The following is a 12,497-nucleotide window of genomic DNA, read 5'->3' on the forward strand; positions in this document are numbered from 1 at the left end:
GAGGTCAGTGCCGGTCCTCACGCCTCAGTGCACAGAGCGGCCATGGCACGCCCAGAGTCTCGGCCCGCGCCGACCGAGACCGGAGCAGCAAGCCGGGCCCAGGGCAAAGGGACAGGCTCGGGATTCTGACAGATGGGGCCTGAGATCTGGGCTCCGCTCTCTGCTCGGGCAAGCCGGTACCTGCCCACGGTGGCTGGCAGACGTGGAGCGTCTTCAGTTTGCCAGGCACCGAGCTAAGCCCGGGGAGGAGAGGGTGAGGCCTTCTGCTCCCCACTTCCCTTGTGGGGGAACTGGGGCCGATGGCGCCCAGCTGGGCTCGCTGGGGAGTGAGCGAGGCTGCGCGTGCCGGTGCGGGCGGAGCAGCCGGCTCGGACGGCGCTCAGACGCGGAAGCTGTTGCGTTCAGACCATGCTGGCTCCTGCTCATGTAACACACGGGCACGGCCATGCACTCAAATGCGTTCCCCTCCTTACTCTGCACGCCTGTTCACACGGCAGTTACCAGAAACATGGGTTTCTTATCTTCAGTAGCCATTCGAAAACCTGGCAGCACAACAGCTTCTAAAAATATTTCATCTGAAAATGTTCAGCTAAACCTGTTTCGAAGCCTCAGCTACTGCTAGGAACCTCTCTTTGTTCTGACAGATTTGCGCCTCAAGAACTCCAAAGTTAGCCGTTTTGATGGGACAACCCTCAGAAACTCCTCTAAACAATCACCTGGTCATCCTGACACATCTCAGCCAAGCTATTCCATTTTGCCTACTAGAAATTGTGTCTCAGTTCACGAGGAAAATCCTCAACATACCTTAGGCTCAAAATCAAGACCGTAGACTCATCTTGTCATTTCTGAAAATGTGCCTTTTCCCCTGAGCAATCAATACTAATTGTATCTAAATAGCTGGCAAACTTTATGCGCTGAGAAAAAGATAAATAAAAGATGTGTACATCATTTCAATTTCAAAATAAATGTAGTTGTGTTCATAATAAATTGTATATTCTCAGAACCTAACTAAAAGAATGCTTCTGATCTGGACCCACCCGATTTAAACTAAGGTTTGTTTGTGTGGAAATGTTGGGACAGCTGTGACATGAAGCAGACTTTACAAGCGAAATGCAATAAAATACAACCACCAGTACCGGCTCATCCATACAGAAGTCTAGATCACTGGGCAAGAGGAGGCTCAAGGACCTTTCTCTCGCGGATTCATGGGAGTTCAGCTCTGCAGGGGTGGGGTAGAGACTATCTGAGATCTCTTGTATGATTTGTGAGAGATGAGGGGACAAGTGACTTGCCCAAGGTCCCCAGTAAGTTAGAAATGAAAATGGGAACAGAGCCCCAGCCCGTCCGCTAGGGACCCACGCTGGGCGGTGGGCTGCCGTCCTGGGCCATCGGGCGGGAGTGGTGCGGACAGCCTCTGCAGGCTGCTCAGGACGAGGAGGGGCAGGGAGACGAGGTTCAAGGTTGGACTTCACTGACATGGAATGACAGAGGCACGTGGCTGACACAGACAGGGCCCTGGGCGTGCACGCCCCCACGGGCATTGGTAGAACATGGACTTACTTTCCGGAGGGACCCTATCTTTGTGCGGGCATCCGGACAGACTGCGGTGATGTGGGTAAAGCCCGGTTACGTGGCCGGTTCCATCACACCCTGGGGTGGGACACTTGCTCTCTTTCTTTTCTGCTCTCGAGGGATCTAAAAGCGACAACAGGTGTCAAGAGAATGAATTTTTTACCCAACCAAGACAAAGATGATTAATTAACAACCTGAAGAGACCTTGATAAATAGAGAAAAAAAGCAGGTGTCAGGGGACAGGCTGTGACATAGACTTGCATAGGTACTTCTTTGGTTTTGGGTGATTTTTTTGACCTTAAACAGCGTAATCATGGATCACAAAATATTTTACTTTCTTTGCTGGTAGAAAAAAAAAGACTCTCCCTACCTTAGCTCATGATTAATGATTTTCCCGTGTGTTACATGATAAGCTGTGTTGCTCAAAGAAATCAACGTAAATAATGATGAGACAGTGACCTTCTCAGAGAGCCAGACCACTCGACAATCCCCAACACTCACTCTGTGAAATTCAACCAGGGAGCACAATGCCGTTCAAACACTCCGCCATTCGACGGTTTCTGTCTCATCAGGCGCTCGAATCGTTTACACTCTGAGGTGCAAAATTTTACTGCTGTTGGAGGTTGTCATCTTGCGACACTGCTCCACAGCCCACCGATTCAGAGATTTTCTGAAAATAAGCTGAACTCTTAGAAGGCACTGTAAGCAAATGACCAGAATGGTGAAAATCCCACCCGACAGGGGAGATGGGCAATAAAAAAAAAAAAAAAAAAAAAAAAAAGTTTCAGAAGCTGCTGGAGCAATCGTTTGCCTCGATTTCTTCATCTGTACTTGGAACCAGAGGAAGGATCTTACGAAGCTGTGCATGCATACACAAAATTAAGAGGTAATGGTTTTACACAGCCTGGTTGTCTCTCTGCAACCCCAGTCGAGGAAGGAGCAGAGCAGACCTTTGGTCAACACTTGAATGCCAAATTCCAGAAATACAATGCTACTGCTGGCAAAATTATTTCTATATCCAGAATTGACCACAGTTCATCAGCGTGCAGAAAATAGCTCCGGAAGATATTTCTAAGATAAAGCTCAGACCAAGTAGTAATGAAAGTGGGCAAAACATTATTTTTGAGTCAGTTTTTGAAAACCAGTTGCACACACCATCAACAGACAGTGACTACGCTGGTTTGGTCCAGGAAGGGCGTGGTTAACGTCTCCTTAGGGTGTAACACTCTCCTAGCCATGTCTCATTCACCAGGCCAATCGTGACAGCGAGAAAATGTATGTTTGGTTCAAGTTTTTTTGAATTCTTACATGCATGTGACCTTGAAATAGACAAAGGGCTCACAGGAATATATAAGCAATTTTATGTTTATATAAAAAACTCACCCCCCTTTCTTTTTTTAGCTAGGATTTTATTCTAGGTAATTCATCTTTCAGGTCCTGGGTCTGTGAATTAGTGCCCTGGTTGAGGGGCATACCCTGGATACAGCCACAAGAGTCTCCAAAGACAACCTGATATTCTGTTGTTGCAGCTTTCGTTTGTAAATATCTTACTGGGGCTTCTCTTACACATGCAATCAAAAAGCCTAGCACTTTATTGCCTTTTGGGTAGTTTCATAATAATATTAGTATGATTTAATTAATGTAAATATAAAAGAGTAAGTGCACAGTAACAGTTTCACAGGAAAATATTCATTATTGAAGATTATAAGTTAAATGTAAATAGTGTTTAAAAGGTAAAAAAAAACCCTAAATAGTAACTATTATTCATCATTAAGTGACTCTTCTTCATTAGTACACGTACAGTTTCCTAACAAGTTATATTATAGCGCAGATTTCCAAAGTGTTCTGAAGTTAAGTGCAGATCTGCATAGAAACAAGTGGCTCAAACAATTTCAGCTCTGGAGGACACAAGGGTATAATCTCCTCTCGATGCCGCTTGCCTCCGCCATCCCTCCCCTTGCATGCTGGGTTCCGGAAATCCCAATTCATCTTGAAGGTAAACATTCAAGCAAACACAAAGCAACCAAGCAAGCAAACAGACCGGTAATTCAACCGAAAACCCTGCAAGAACGTCTAGGAAAAAAAAAAAAAAAAACAAAACTGTGCGCTGAATTTAGCTTGCTCCCCTCCCTTCCAAGTGGATGTTTGAGGAGAAGAAAGAGGAGTTTCCTGACGGACGTCTTTTGCTTTAGCTCAAGATTTTGGAAAGGTTACTCATTTATAATTTAAATCATTTTGAGGAGATCATGTATAAATGAGAATTGGTACAATAAAATAACAACGAAGCTCAAAATGAAGATTATTGGTATGCTATGAGGTTGTAAGAATTGTCCATTGGCCGTGTTGGTGAAAAGTCACAGAATGTATTTTTTTTTTTTTTTTTTTTAATAAGGAGGGCATTTGTCTCCTTGCCCCACTCTGGTGTCCCTGCTTGGTTTTATTTAATTGGTTCTGAACATACCTATGGATATCCTGAGAAGAACCTGGGAATGAGCTGGAGCACGCATATGAAATGGAGGAGCTTTGCTCAGAGGAAGAAATCTACAGAAACTGGTAGAGGCAGGAGTCAATGCTTCCTGACTCATTTGGAAGGTCCACGCCCCAACCCTCCCCCCGTTTCAGGGAAAAGCGCATCTCAGGTTTTGCTGTTCGTTTCTACCTCTGCCCCATTTACTGAAGGGAAGCAAGCGGTTTGAATTCCATTCCTTGCAAGAAACAAAATAAAACCAAATAGCAATAACAAAGCAAAACGAGTAAGAATCTACAGAAAGCTGCTGGGCGTAAGGGAAGCACGGAAGGCAAAGAAGCCAGGGCGGCATGGCATCTGCGATGCCCAGTGAGCCCACACGTTCCCCAAGGCCCGTGCCGCATTCCCCGCTGCCCGCTCCACCGTGAAACCCGCTCTATGGACTTCTAACACGGAAGCCCAACGTGGATTTGTCCAACTGAGCCACCCGTGAGAAGGGACACTATTTCTTCCTAAAAATGTTTGTTCCTATATGATTCTCAACTATCCAGCTAAAGCGTTCTGCCAGATTGCATGACAGTTATGAGCATCCATGCCGTTTCGTCAACTTCACTGCACCCAAAGCAAGTCTGATGCTCTGCTGGGCTAGACCCTGTCGCCTTTAAGAAACGAACCCTTCCTCTACGCTGCTCCTCCCAGGGGTCTCCCTTCACCTCCCGTCCGAAACGGCGGTCAGCGCTCAGGCCCCTGCCAGATCAAGACCCCGACGGGCCTCTGGCTGAGGTTTGTCTCCACTGGGCTTGGTTATAGCAAGTGCACACATTGAGAGGAGACTACACACCTAGGTCGTAACAGAAGAAACAGGTTCTCTGAGTGTTCGAGGTTTCCATAGCAACTGATTTTCAAACCAAATTCCTGAACCTCATCATCAGATCCACAGTGAGGAAACTCAGGTCTTTATAAGGAACAGAAAACAATGTAAGACAGAAGATCTTTTTTGGTACTAATATGGAAGGATTTAAGGAATTACGAATTTCATTTTTGAAACTGCTTCTGACGTAGTTTTTGTAAGCGAGCTATATCCACAGCCTCGAGTTTCCACATGGGGTTAAGTCATAACCAGCTCGTATCACAAGTGGACATGGTTCTTACTGCAAACATGGGGTCAGTCATTCACTCAGTGTATGTTCATACACTTCGTAGATGTACGGACTATATATGTGTATGTTGAAATATAAACATAGATGCAAATATGGGCCCTGGCACTTCATAAATGAGAATCTGCTTAAAGTCTCATGTTGGATGGTTTTGAGTATTTTAACATAAAGTAGGCGCCATAACTGTTTCCAAAATGGAATGGAATCAGTGAGTAGGAATGAATATAGTAAAGAAATTACTATTGATCTCAGCTTAGGACACACCATGGCTTGCATAGCAAATGGCTCCCATTACTTACTATCTTAGGATAATTAATGTGCAGTCATTGCCCTTGTCTTATGTTATCGGTCATTCTGTTACTGTTCAATTTCTATCAGGGATGTTTTCTGTGGGGGGGGGGTTTCATCAATAACTGTCATTTGGTGATAATTTTATAAATCATGATGCCACCTACCCAATCCAATACAAAAAATATGTGTTTCATCCCCGATTGGCTAATTGTTATGCAAGCCTTTGCCCTTCCACGCGGACTGTGGTTCGTCTGTAAGAACACAGGCTCATTCTAGTGTTTCCTATCACATGACACGTTTGCGCACTAGCCCTGTCTTTCCAAGGCAAGTGTCTCCCACTGAGATATCATGTTCCTCATCTGCTCTGATCATAGGACATCGAGCTGCTTTGTGCCTTTCCAGACAAATATTTTATTGGCTCTCCAGAAACACAAACTATGATTCTGTAACCAGCTCTAAGAGATTTGCGTTAGTGATATGACCTAGTGTGATGCCCACGTCATTTGTAGACTGTCATCGGCATCGTTCACCCTGGCTCCTGTCCTCATGGGGCAACTTACGTTAGGTAGAAATATTACCTTTACCATAGTATGGCTTTTTGACATGGCTGTCACCGGACTTAGGCTTCCTCTCCTCCCCGGGAAGCTGCCTTGGCGACTGCTCCTCATACGACCGCACATTGTCCCGCCTTCCGGCCTCCATCGCCATCTTGTCCCTCATGGCCTTCGCTCTCTCTGTCTCCAGAGCAATGGCTTTCTCCAGGAGGGTCAGGTTTCCCTTGGTCATGTCAAACACCTCCTCAGACCTGTCTGAGTTCACGGAGGTGGTGTCGTCATCTCGCTCATGATACCCGTCCTCCTTTGCGCAGCTGGAGAAAGTTCTAGACCTGGGGCTCAGCTGCTCCTCGAGCCGCATCAGGTTCATCATGTCGGAGTAGTTCCTGTCCGGCGTCCTCCCCGCGAAGTCGTCCTCTGGGCGGACATGCTGACGGATGCTCGTGTTCTGCGGCTGGGTCCTGTCCTGCGGGTTTGTCTCACTCAGTTTCCGGGCCAGATCGAAGCACTGATTCCTCAGGCACTCCAGGCTGCTCAGACACACCTCCTCATCGCTCTCCTCCACCATCTTGTCCATGAGCCCGTTGTTCATGGGCTTCCCCAGCATCACATAGTTCACGTTCCTGCCGTCCTGCTGTGACAGAGAGTCCGCGTACGCTCTGTCATGGAGGTTCTCGGAGAGCACCACCCCGTGTCCTTGGGCCAGCAGCTTCAGGGAGTCCACCGTCTCTCTCACGACGTCGCTGTCCAGGTCCAGGCTCAGCTCGCTTTTCCGGCCCAGGGTCTCGTTCCGGTCGCTGCCGTCCTCCAGGCTGGTGGAGGTGTTGCTGTTCATCTCCGACTCCGTCCTGGCCCGGTAGGCCGCGTCCTCAGCGATCTTGCCGAGGTTCAACAAGGACTTGGCCACCAGCTCATCGTAATTGTCATACTCCTCGTTGTTGTTGTCGTCCTTCTCCGCGTCTTGCATTATCCGAGTATTGTGACAGCTCATTTGATGGTCTTCTGCAAAGAAGATAAAAAAAAAAGGGACAAAAAAGAAAAGAAAAGGAAAAAATGGCTAGAACTTGAAGTTTAGTTGCAACAGCATGGAAAGCAAGTCAATTGCACGTCAAACCCTGCTCACCGCATACTAGAGACTTAGGTCCCGTGTGCAGATCGGCAGGCAGTGTGGCATGAATGGGCGCAGAGGGCGCTAAAACCCGGAGGCCACAGGAAGCACTTGCTAGAAACTACTGATTTCCTTAATTATTCTTAAAACAAACCAGTATATGTGGGAAATGTAATTTTAAAATATTAATTTTTCATTCTAAATTTTACACGTGACTTTTATTTTTTCATTGGCTTTACTGATTTGCAGCCCAAGCAGATGCGTGATAATTACACTCATCATATTACCAGGCTTTCTAAGAGTTCATGAACTTTACTCGATACTAACTCTTAAACAGATGTTCGCAGAAATTGCTTTTAAATTGTGTGTTTTCGCAGGGATGCTCAGGCACCGCAGCGGAAGGCCTCAGGCTCATATACAGTGACGCCATCACCTACCCTGGGCGTTCAGTATCAGAAGCACATGTTTGGACCGGATTAAGCTACTTTGAATGTTCTACCCTACAGACAATTTATTATGATGCACAGTGAAGCAACAGGAAAGCGTAGTAAGAGTTTAGAAACTAAAGCTAATTAACGGTGGTTCCTGCATGCATTTACAGGTTTGAGAGAGAGGGAGAGAAGACGGTGTGGTGACCCAATGCCAGTAAAGTGCAGGACTGGGGTCAGTGGTGCACCTGTGGGCCATTCGCTGCGGAGGTTAATGGGACCACGGCACATCGGCATTCGCCCGCCTCCCAGCCTCAGGAAAATTTTGGTGAGCTGGTAGAAATACTGTATGAATGAGCATTATGTCCAATCACAAAAAAGGATTTAGGACAACTTGCTGAAACAACACCATGTTAAAAATTACACAAAGCCCCTATGTTTGGCCTGAAATGTATTCTGTTTAATGCTCAGGAAATATGTGGGACGTGCGTCTCTCTCCGCTGTGCTGCAAGATTGCTGGTGTGGATGTTGCAAATGCAGGTACTAACGGGTGGGCTCCGAGAGGTCCCTTCCTCCCAGCCCTTAGACTGGGTTTAGTTAACCCCGTGCCACTGTCACATCCGCCTTTTGTTTCTGCGATTAAAAAACTGAAGAAGAATTGCTCTGGTTTATCAATGCACTGAAGAAATGAGGTGTATTGATTAGCACAAAGTACCTGTTCGCTAACAGCTGAGTCGGGGTGTCCCCGGGGCCTCCGTGATGGAGTTCACGCGGTTCCCTCAGAAGAGGCGTTGGCTGGTGAATGAGGTTTGGGCACCAACGCATCAATAACAATTTTGGCTGGCCCACATAGCAAATCAACACATTTTTTAAAATCTAACACATCTTTCTAAGTATCGTCAAGTCAAACTTGCCGTATGTTAGTCATAGAGCTTCGCTAGTTGTATGAAACAAATATTGTCTCTTTTCTGGATAATTCCTATACATCCTTTTCTTTAGTATAAAGATACATGTATTCCCCAAGAGCAGTAAGAGGAAAGAAACCCGACCCAGTGAGCACCGTCAGAAACACGTGGGAAGTATGAGTGGAAGGCAGACTGTGCCCTTGGCCGAGGGGTCGAGGTTGCAAGAGCTGAAGGCAATCCTGTTCTACTGAATTCTTGAAAATATAAAAGTTATATTCTCCTCTTAGTTTACACACTTTGACTTTTATGCTCACGGGCTGTGACTAGAAGAGCAGTCCCCGGGGGGCTGGCCAGCCCCCGCTGCACCCTGACCGGTGATTCTGAGGCCAGCACCGCTGTGCCTGCAAGGAACCAGCCACGACATGAATCTATACGTACGCTTGAAAACACGGAAGTACAAGCAACAGCTTGGGGCGTTTTCCAAGATGCGTCAAAGAAGAAACCCCGGTCAGGGGTCATGTATTATTTTTATGACTTTCTCTTAACTTCCTCTTGTGAAACACGTCTTAATCATCCTGGAGAACTCGGGAAGGAGGAGATGGATGGAGGAGTGAACAGGAAGCGGAACGCCCATGTCACCTCCTGGCTCCTTCTAAAACCGTGAGAGAGGCGGAACGCGGCAGTGATCCCCCGTGTGTGAAGCTCTTCATCTCCCTACCACATGTTAGTTCTAGGTAATTTCAGTTAATTCTCCACATTCTAAATCCTAGGGTTATCTTCGTTTCATTTGTCCCAAACAGGATGGGTTTTCGCTGTATTTCTGAGCTTGTAAGAGCCCCCACGCCCTCTCCGCGCCACCCAGCGAAGGAGCATGCCTTGCCTTTCCGGTCACCGGGCACCTGTCCCTCTCTCACTCCATTCCTGAGCCGCCCACACCCACGGAGATGAACAGCCGTGGTGCACTACCCGCAGGCTCGCTGCCATGCACAAGGAGGCAGGAAGCCGCGGGGGGAACCGGGAGAACAGCCTCCGACATGCCTCCCAGCTTTGAGCAGTGACAGCCGGCTCGGCAAGAGCAGATTTTGCTCACTGCTGTTGCAGGCACATCAGAGCGAAGATCAACGTGGAACGTAAGAACTCGAGCTGGTCCAGCTCCTCCTCTGCTGCTCACTACGTGGGTGGTGCTGCAAGCACCAGAGGCCTGGCCCCTCTTGGAGAGCATGCACAGGAATCTCTAGGATGTGCCAGGTAAAGATCCTGCATGGAAAGCACTCTGCACGTGCACTGGCTGGGCTTCTGGTGGAGGCAGCGCCCACCGAGCCGGTGCCAGGGCACATGAGCCCGTCGGGGGACAGGCGAGGGAACCGCGTTAACATCTGGCTAAGCAGCCTACTGCAAGGTGTGGCTCTTCCTCCAGGTCCCCGTGCTCAGCGCCACCTGTGGCCCTGTGGCCGCCCCTGGTGCAGCTGGGAATGGTGGGTAAGATGGTGCCAGTGGCCAGAACTCCTTACAGGTTAATGGAACTTTTCAAGTCACTGGCATCTAACTATTTGAAAACCTATGTGAAATAAAGTCAGCTCTTCATGATGTGGGCTGATGGAGGGCAACCACCAGCAACCCATCCACAAGCAGGCCCTAAACAGCCACCATGCACCAGCCTCCTCCAGGGTTCAAAATCATTTATGGTGAGCACCTAGAATTCTATCTCTGGTTGTGGCTTTTCAGGCAATTTACCCTCCTCCTTCTGTTGTGCTGAGGCTCGTAATGCAATGGGTCACATGTGGAAGTGGGCATGAAGCATGGGCCAGACTTCTCTGTGCTGGCCAGGGGCTAACACTGGGGCACCGACAGCCTACAGATGGAATATGTGAGAACTTCGGGACTCAGCTGGACCCGTTCTTCCCGTGACCAATGTTCTACCAGGGAGAACGTGTATGTGATGAAAAAGCGTAGGTTCACATGCTAAGGAAAAGACTAGAAAGAGTTTGGGGAGGAGACGGAAGAATCTCAGTTTTCTTTCCACGGTTTTCTGTTGTCAGTCTGCAGCCTGCAAAGCCCGGGTAACAGACACCAGATGGAGCACTGGCCAGTCGGCACCGGCCCCGGTGTCCAGCCCTGCGGGGGAGGTACGGTTTTCACTCTGGGCCTGGGCGAGGAGTCTGGGCCCAGCAGGCAGAGGCTGCTCAGCGGACCGGCCCACGTGCTCTTTTGGTGTCTCCATGAACTTTCTGAAATGTCGTGGGTGTGAATTTTACCTCCCTTGATTCAGACTGTTTTAAACAATTTATCCTCAACAGTTACCATTAGGAAACCAAAAAATATCATAAAAAAAATCATGTAGGGTTTCTTCTCCACCTTCATGACTACAATTTGATGTGCATAGAACGTGGGGGATTATGACGTTATAATTAGCAGCACTAGCTTTTTTAGTTGTCTCTAAAAAATACGTCTGAGACACAAGTCTGAAATCCTTCAATGTCTAGTCCTGACTGTGTTATACTGTTCTTCTAGCCTTTCAAGTAAGCCATGGGCAAGCAAATACACAACCGATCTAAAAAAAAACAAGTGACGGCGGAGCCCAGGGAGTCCCGCCGCCCCAAGCCAGGGCTGGGAGCACCTCCCGCGCCCTCCCACAGAGGCGGACGGAGCCCAGGGAGTCCCGCTGCTGCTGACGGGCAGGGCAGGGGGCTGTCCGGGATTCCGTGCAGCTCTGTGTCCACTGGGGCAGCAGCTGGGTGGTGCCGTTCTCTTGACCAGACCAGAGGCTCCTTCTAGACTCTTCCCAGCCAGACCTTTGCTCTTCGTAGCATACGGTTCCCATCTTCTTTGTTGGTTTGGGATGATCTGAGGATTTCGTTATGACACCAGCCACTGAAGCTGGTATGGATTGTCACTTGCTGAGCCGGTCAACTCCTGGGGCCTGACCAGTGGAGACTCGGTCCATTCAGATATGCAGAGGAGCTTAGGAAATGAGGAGAATCCTGGACTGACTTCAAGAGACCACTGGTTTCGTAATGCCATGTTCCTGGAAAGCGTGAGGGAATCGAGCAGGTGGGAAGGTGGGAAGGAAGCAAACACCCTGGGGTGAGGCTGTGGAGGGGGCTGGGGAGGACCACAGGGTAGACAGAGGCCACCTCTCCACTCTGCTGACAGTGACCTTCTCCTTCCACATGATCCCTGCAGCCAGCCCACTTCCTGAGCCCAGGCAGAGGATGTGAGCTCCCTCCCCTCTGCCTTCATCCTCCTCCGATACCCCAGATGTGCTCTAGGACAGATGTACTTATCTTTCCTTCCGAGGTAGAAGAGAAGGGTCCCACCTGCCCAGGTGCTGGTCAGTCCAACAGCCTCTTATCCAGAGACGAGCACCAGGGCCCCAGGACCCTCCCCGAGGTCTCCCCGCCTGTCCTGACAAAGAGGGGCTGAACCCCAGGGACTCTCAACCACTGAAGCCCCTTGTTGAGCAGGAATGGAAGGAGAGTCGCTGATCTGAGAGGGGGAGGGCTGCCACGCACGTGCGGCCAGAAGACCCCACCTCGTCACATTCCCTAATCGGGGTCCACTCGGCAATGTTGTTTGTGTTATTATCAGTTTTAGGGGAACTTTCAGTTGAGGTCTGCCCATATGCACTGTCTCAGCAGTGGCTTCTGGGTTACAGGAGGCTAAAACGATCCAAGCAGAGATGCGCGCTCACAACCCTTGTCAGCATGAGTACAGAAAGATGCCTGCTTCTTCCAGAGCCCAGCAGCTGTCCCCAGTGTCCTTCTCTTAGGGTCACAGAATGTTAGTGCACAAAAGAGTCATGGGTACGACTGCATCGAGACTTTCACATTGGAAGAGATGTGGGTCCAGAGAGTCGGGGCAGCCTGTTTGTGTCCCTGTGCCCTGGGAGGGAGGTGAGTCCTGTATCCGTGGTCACCCTCGGCTTCCCACACCTCTCACATGGTCACCCCACTCTCTCCAGAACTTGCGGATATTCTGGGGATTCAAAAACGTGCTAATCTGAAAGATCAGCTAT

The 12,497-nt window shown here is 48.8% G+C and overlaps 1 protein-coding gene across 6 annotated transcripts in view; it reads right to left on the reverse strand.

Annotated features, from left to right (window-relative positions):
- The window catches only part of MYT1L (myelin transcription factor 1 like), a 136,824-nt gene that overhangs the window by 85,618 nt on the left and 38,709 nt on the right, over positions 1 to 12,497 (reverse strand). For 3 of the 6 annotated variants that reach the window (XM_028099522.2, XM_028099521.1, XM_028099520.1), the window contains exons 5-6: positions 6,072 to 7,043; positions 1,561 to 1,695 (exon numbers count right to left, since the gene is read on the reverse strand). In XM_028099522.2, coding sequence (XP_027955323.1) covers positions 1,561 to 1,695; positions 6,072 to 7,043 — 1,107 coding nt within the window. Of the gene's footprint in view, positions 1 to 1,560; positions 1,696 to 6,065; positions 7,044 to 12,497 lie in introns of all 6 variants that reach the window. The other 3 variants (XM_088026154.1, XM_028099519.1, XM_088026155.1) reach the window with 1 other exon arrangement.

This window comes from Eumetopias jubatus, unplaced genomic scaffold (assembly GCF_037043125.1).
Source record: "Eumetopias jubatus isolate StellerSeaLion01/CBP00866 unplaced genomic scaffold, mEumJub1_p1.0 scaffold_9, whole genome shotgun sequence".
In the NCBI taxonomy this organism is placed as follows: domain Eukaryota; kingdom Metazoa; phylum Chordata; class Mammalia; order Carnivora; family Otariidae; genus Eumetopias; species Eumetopias jubatus.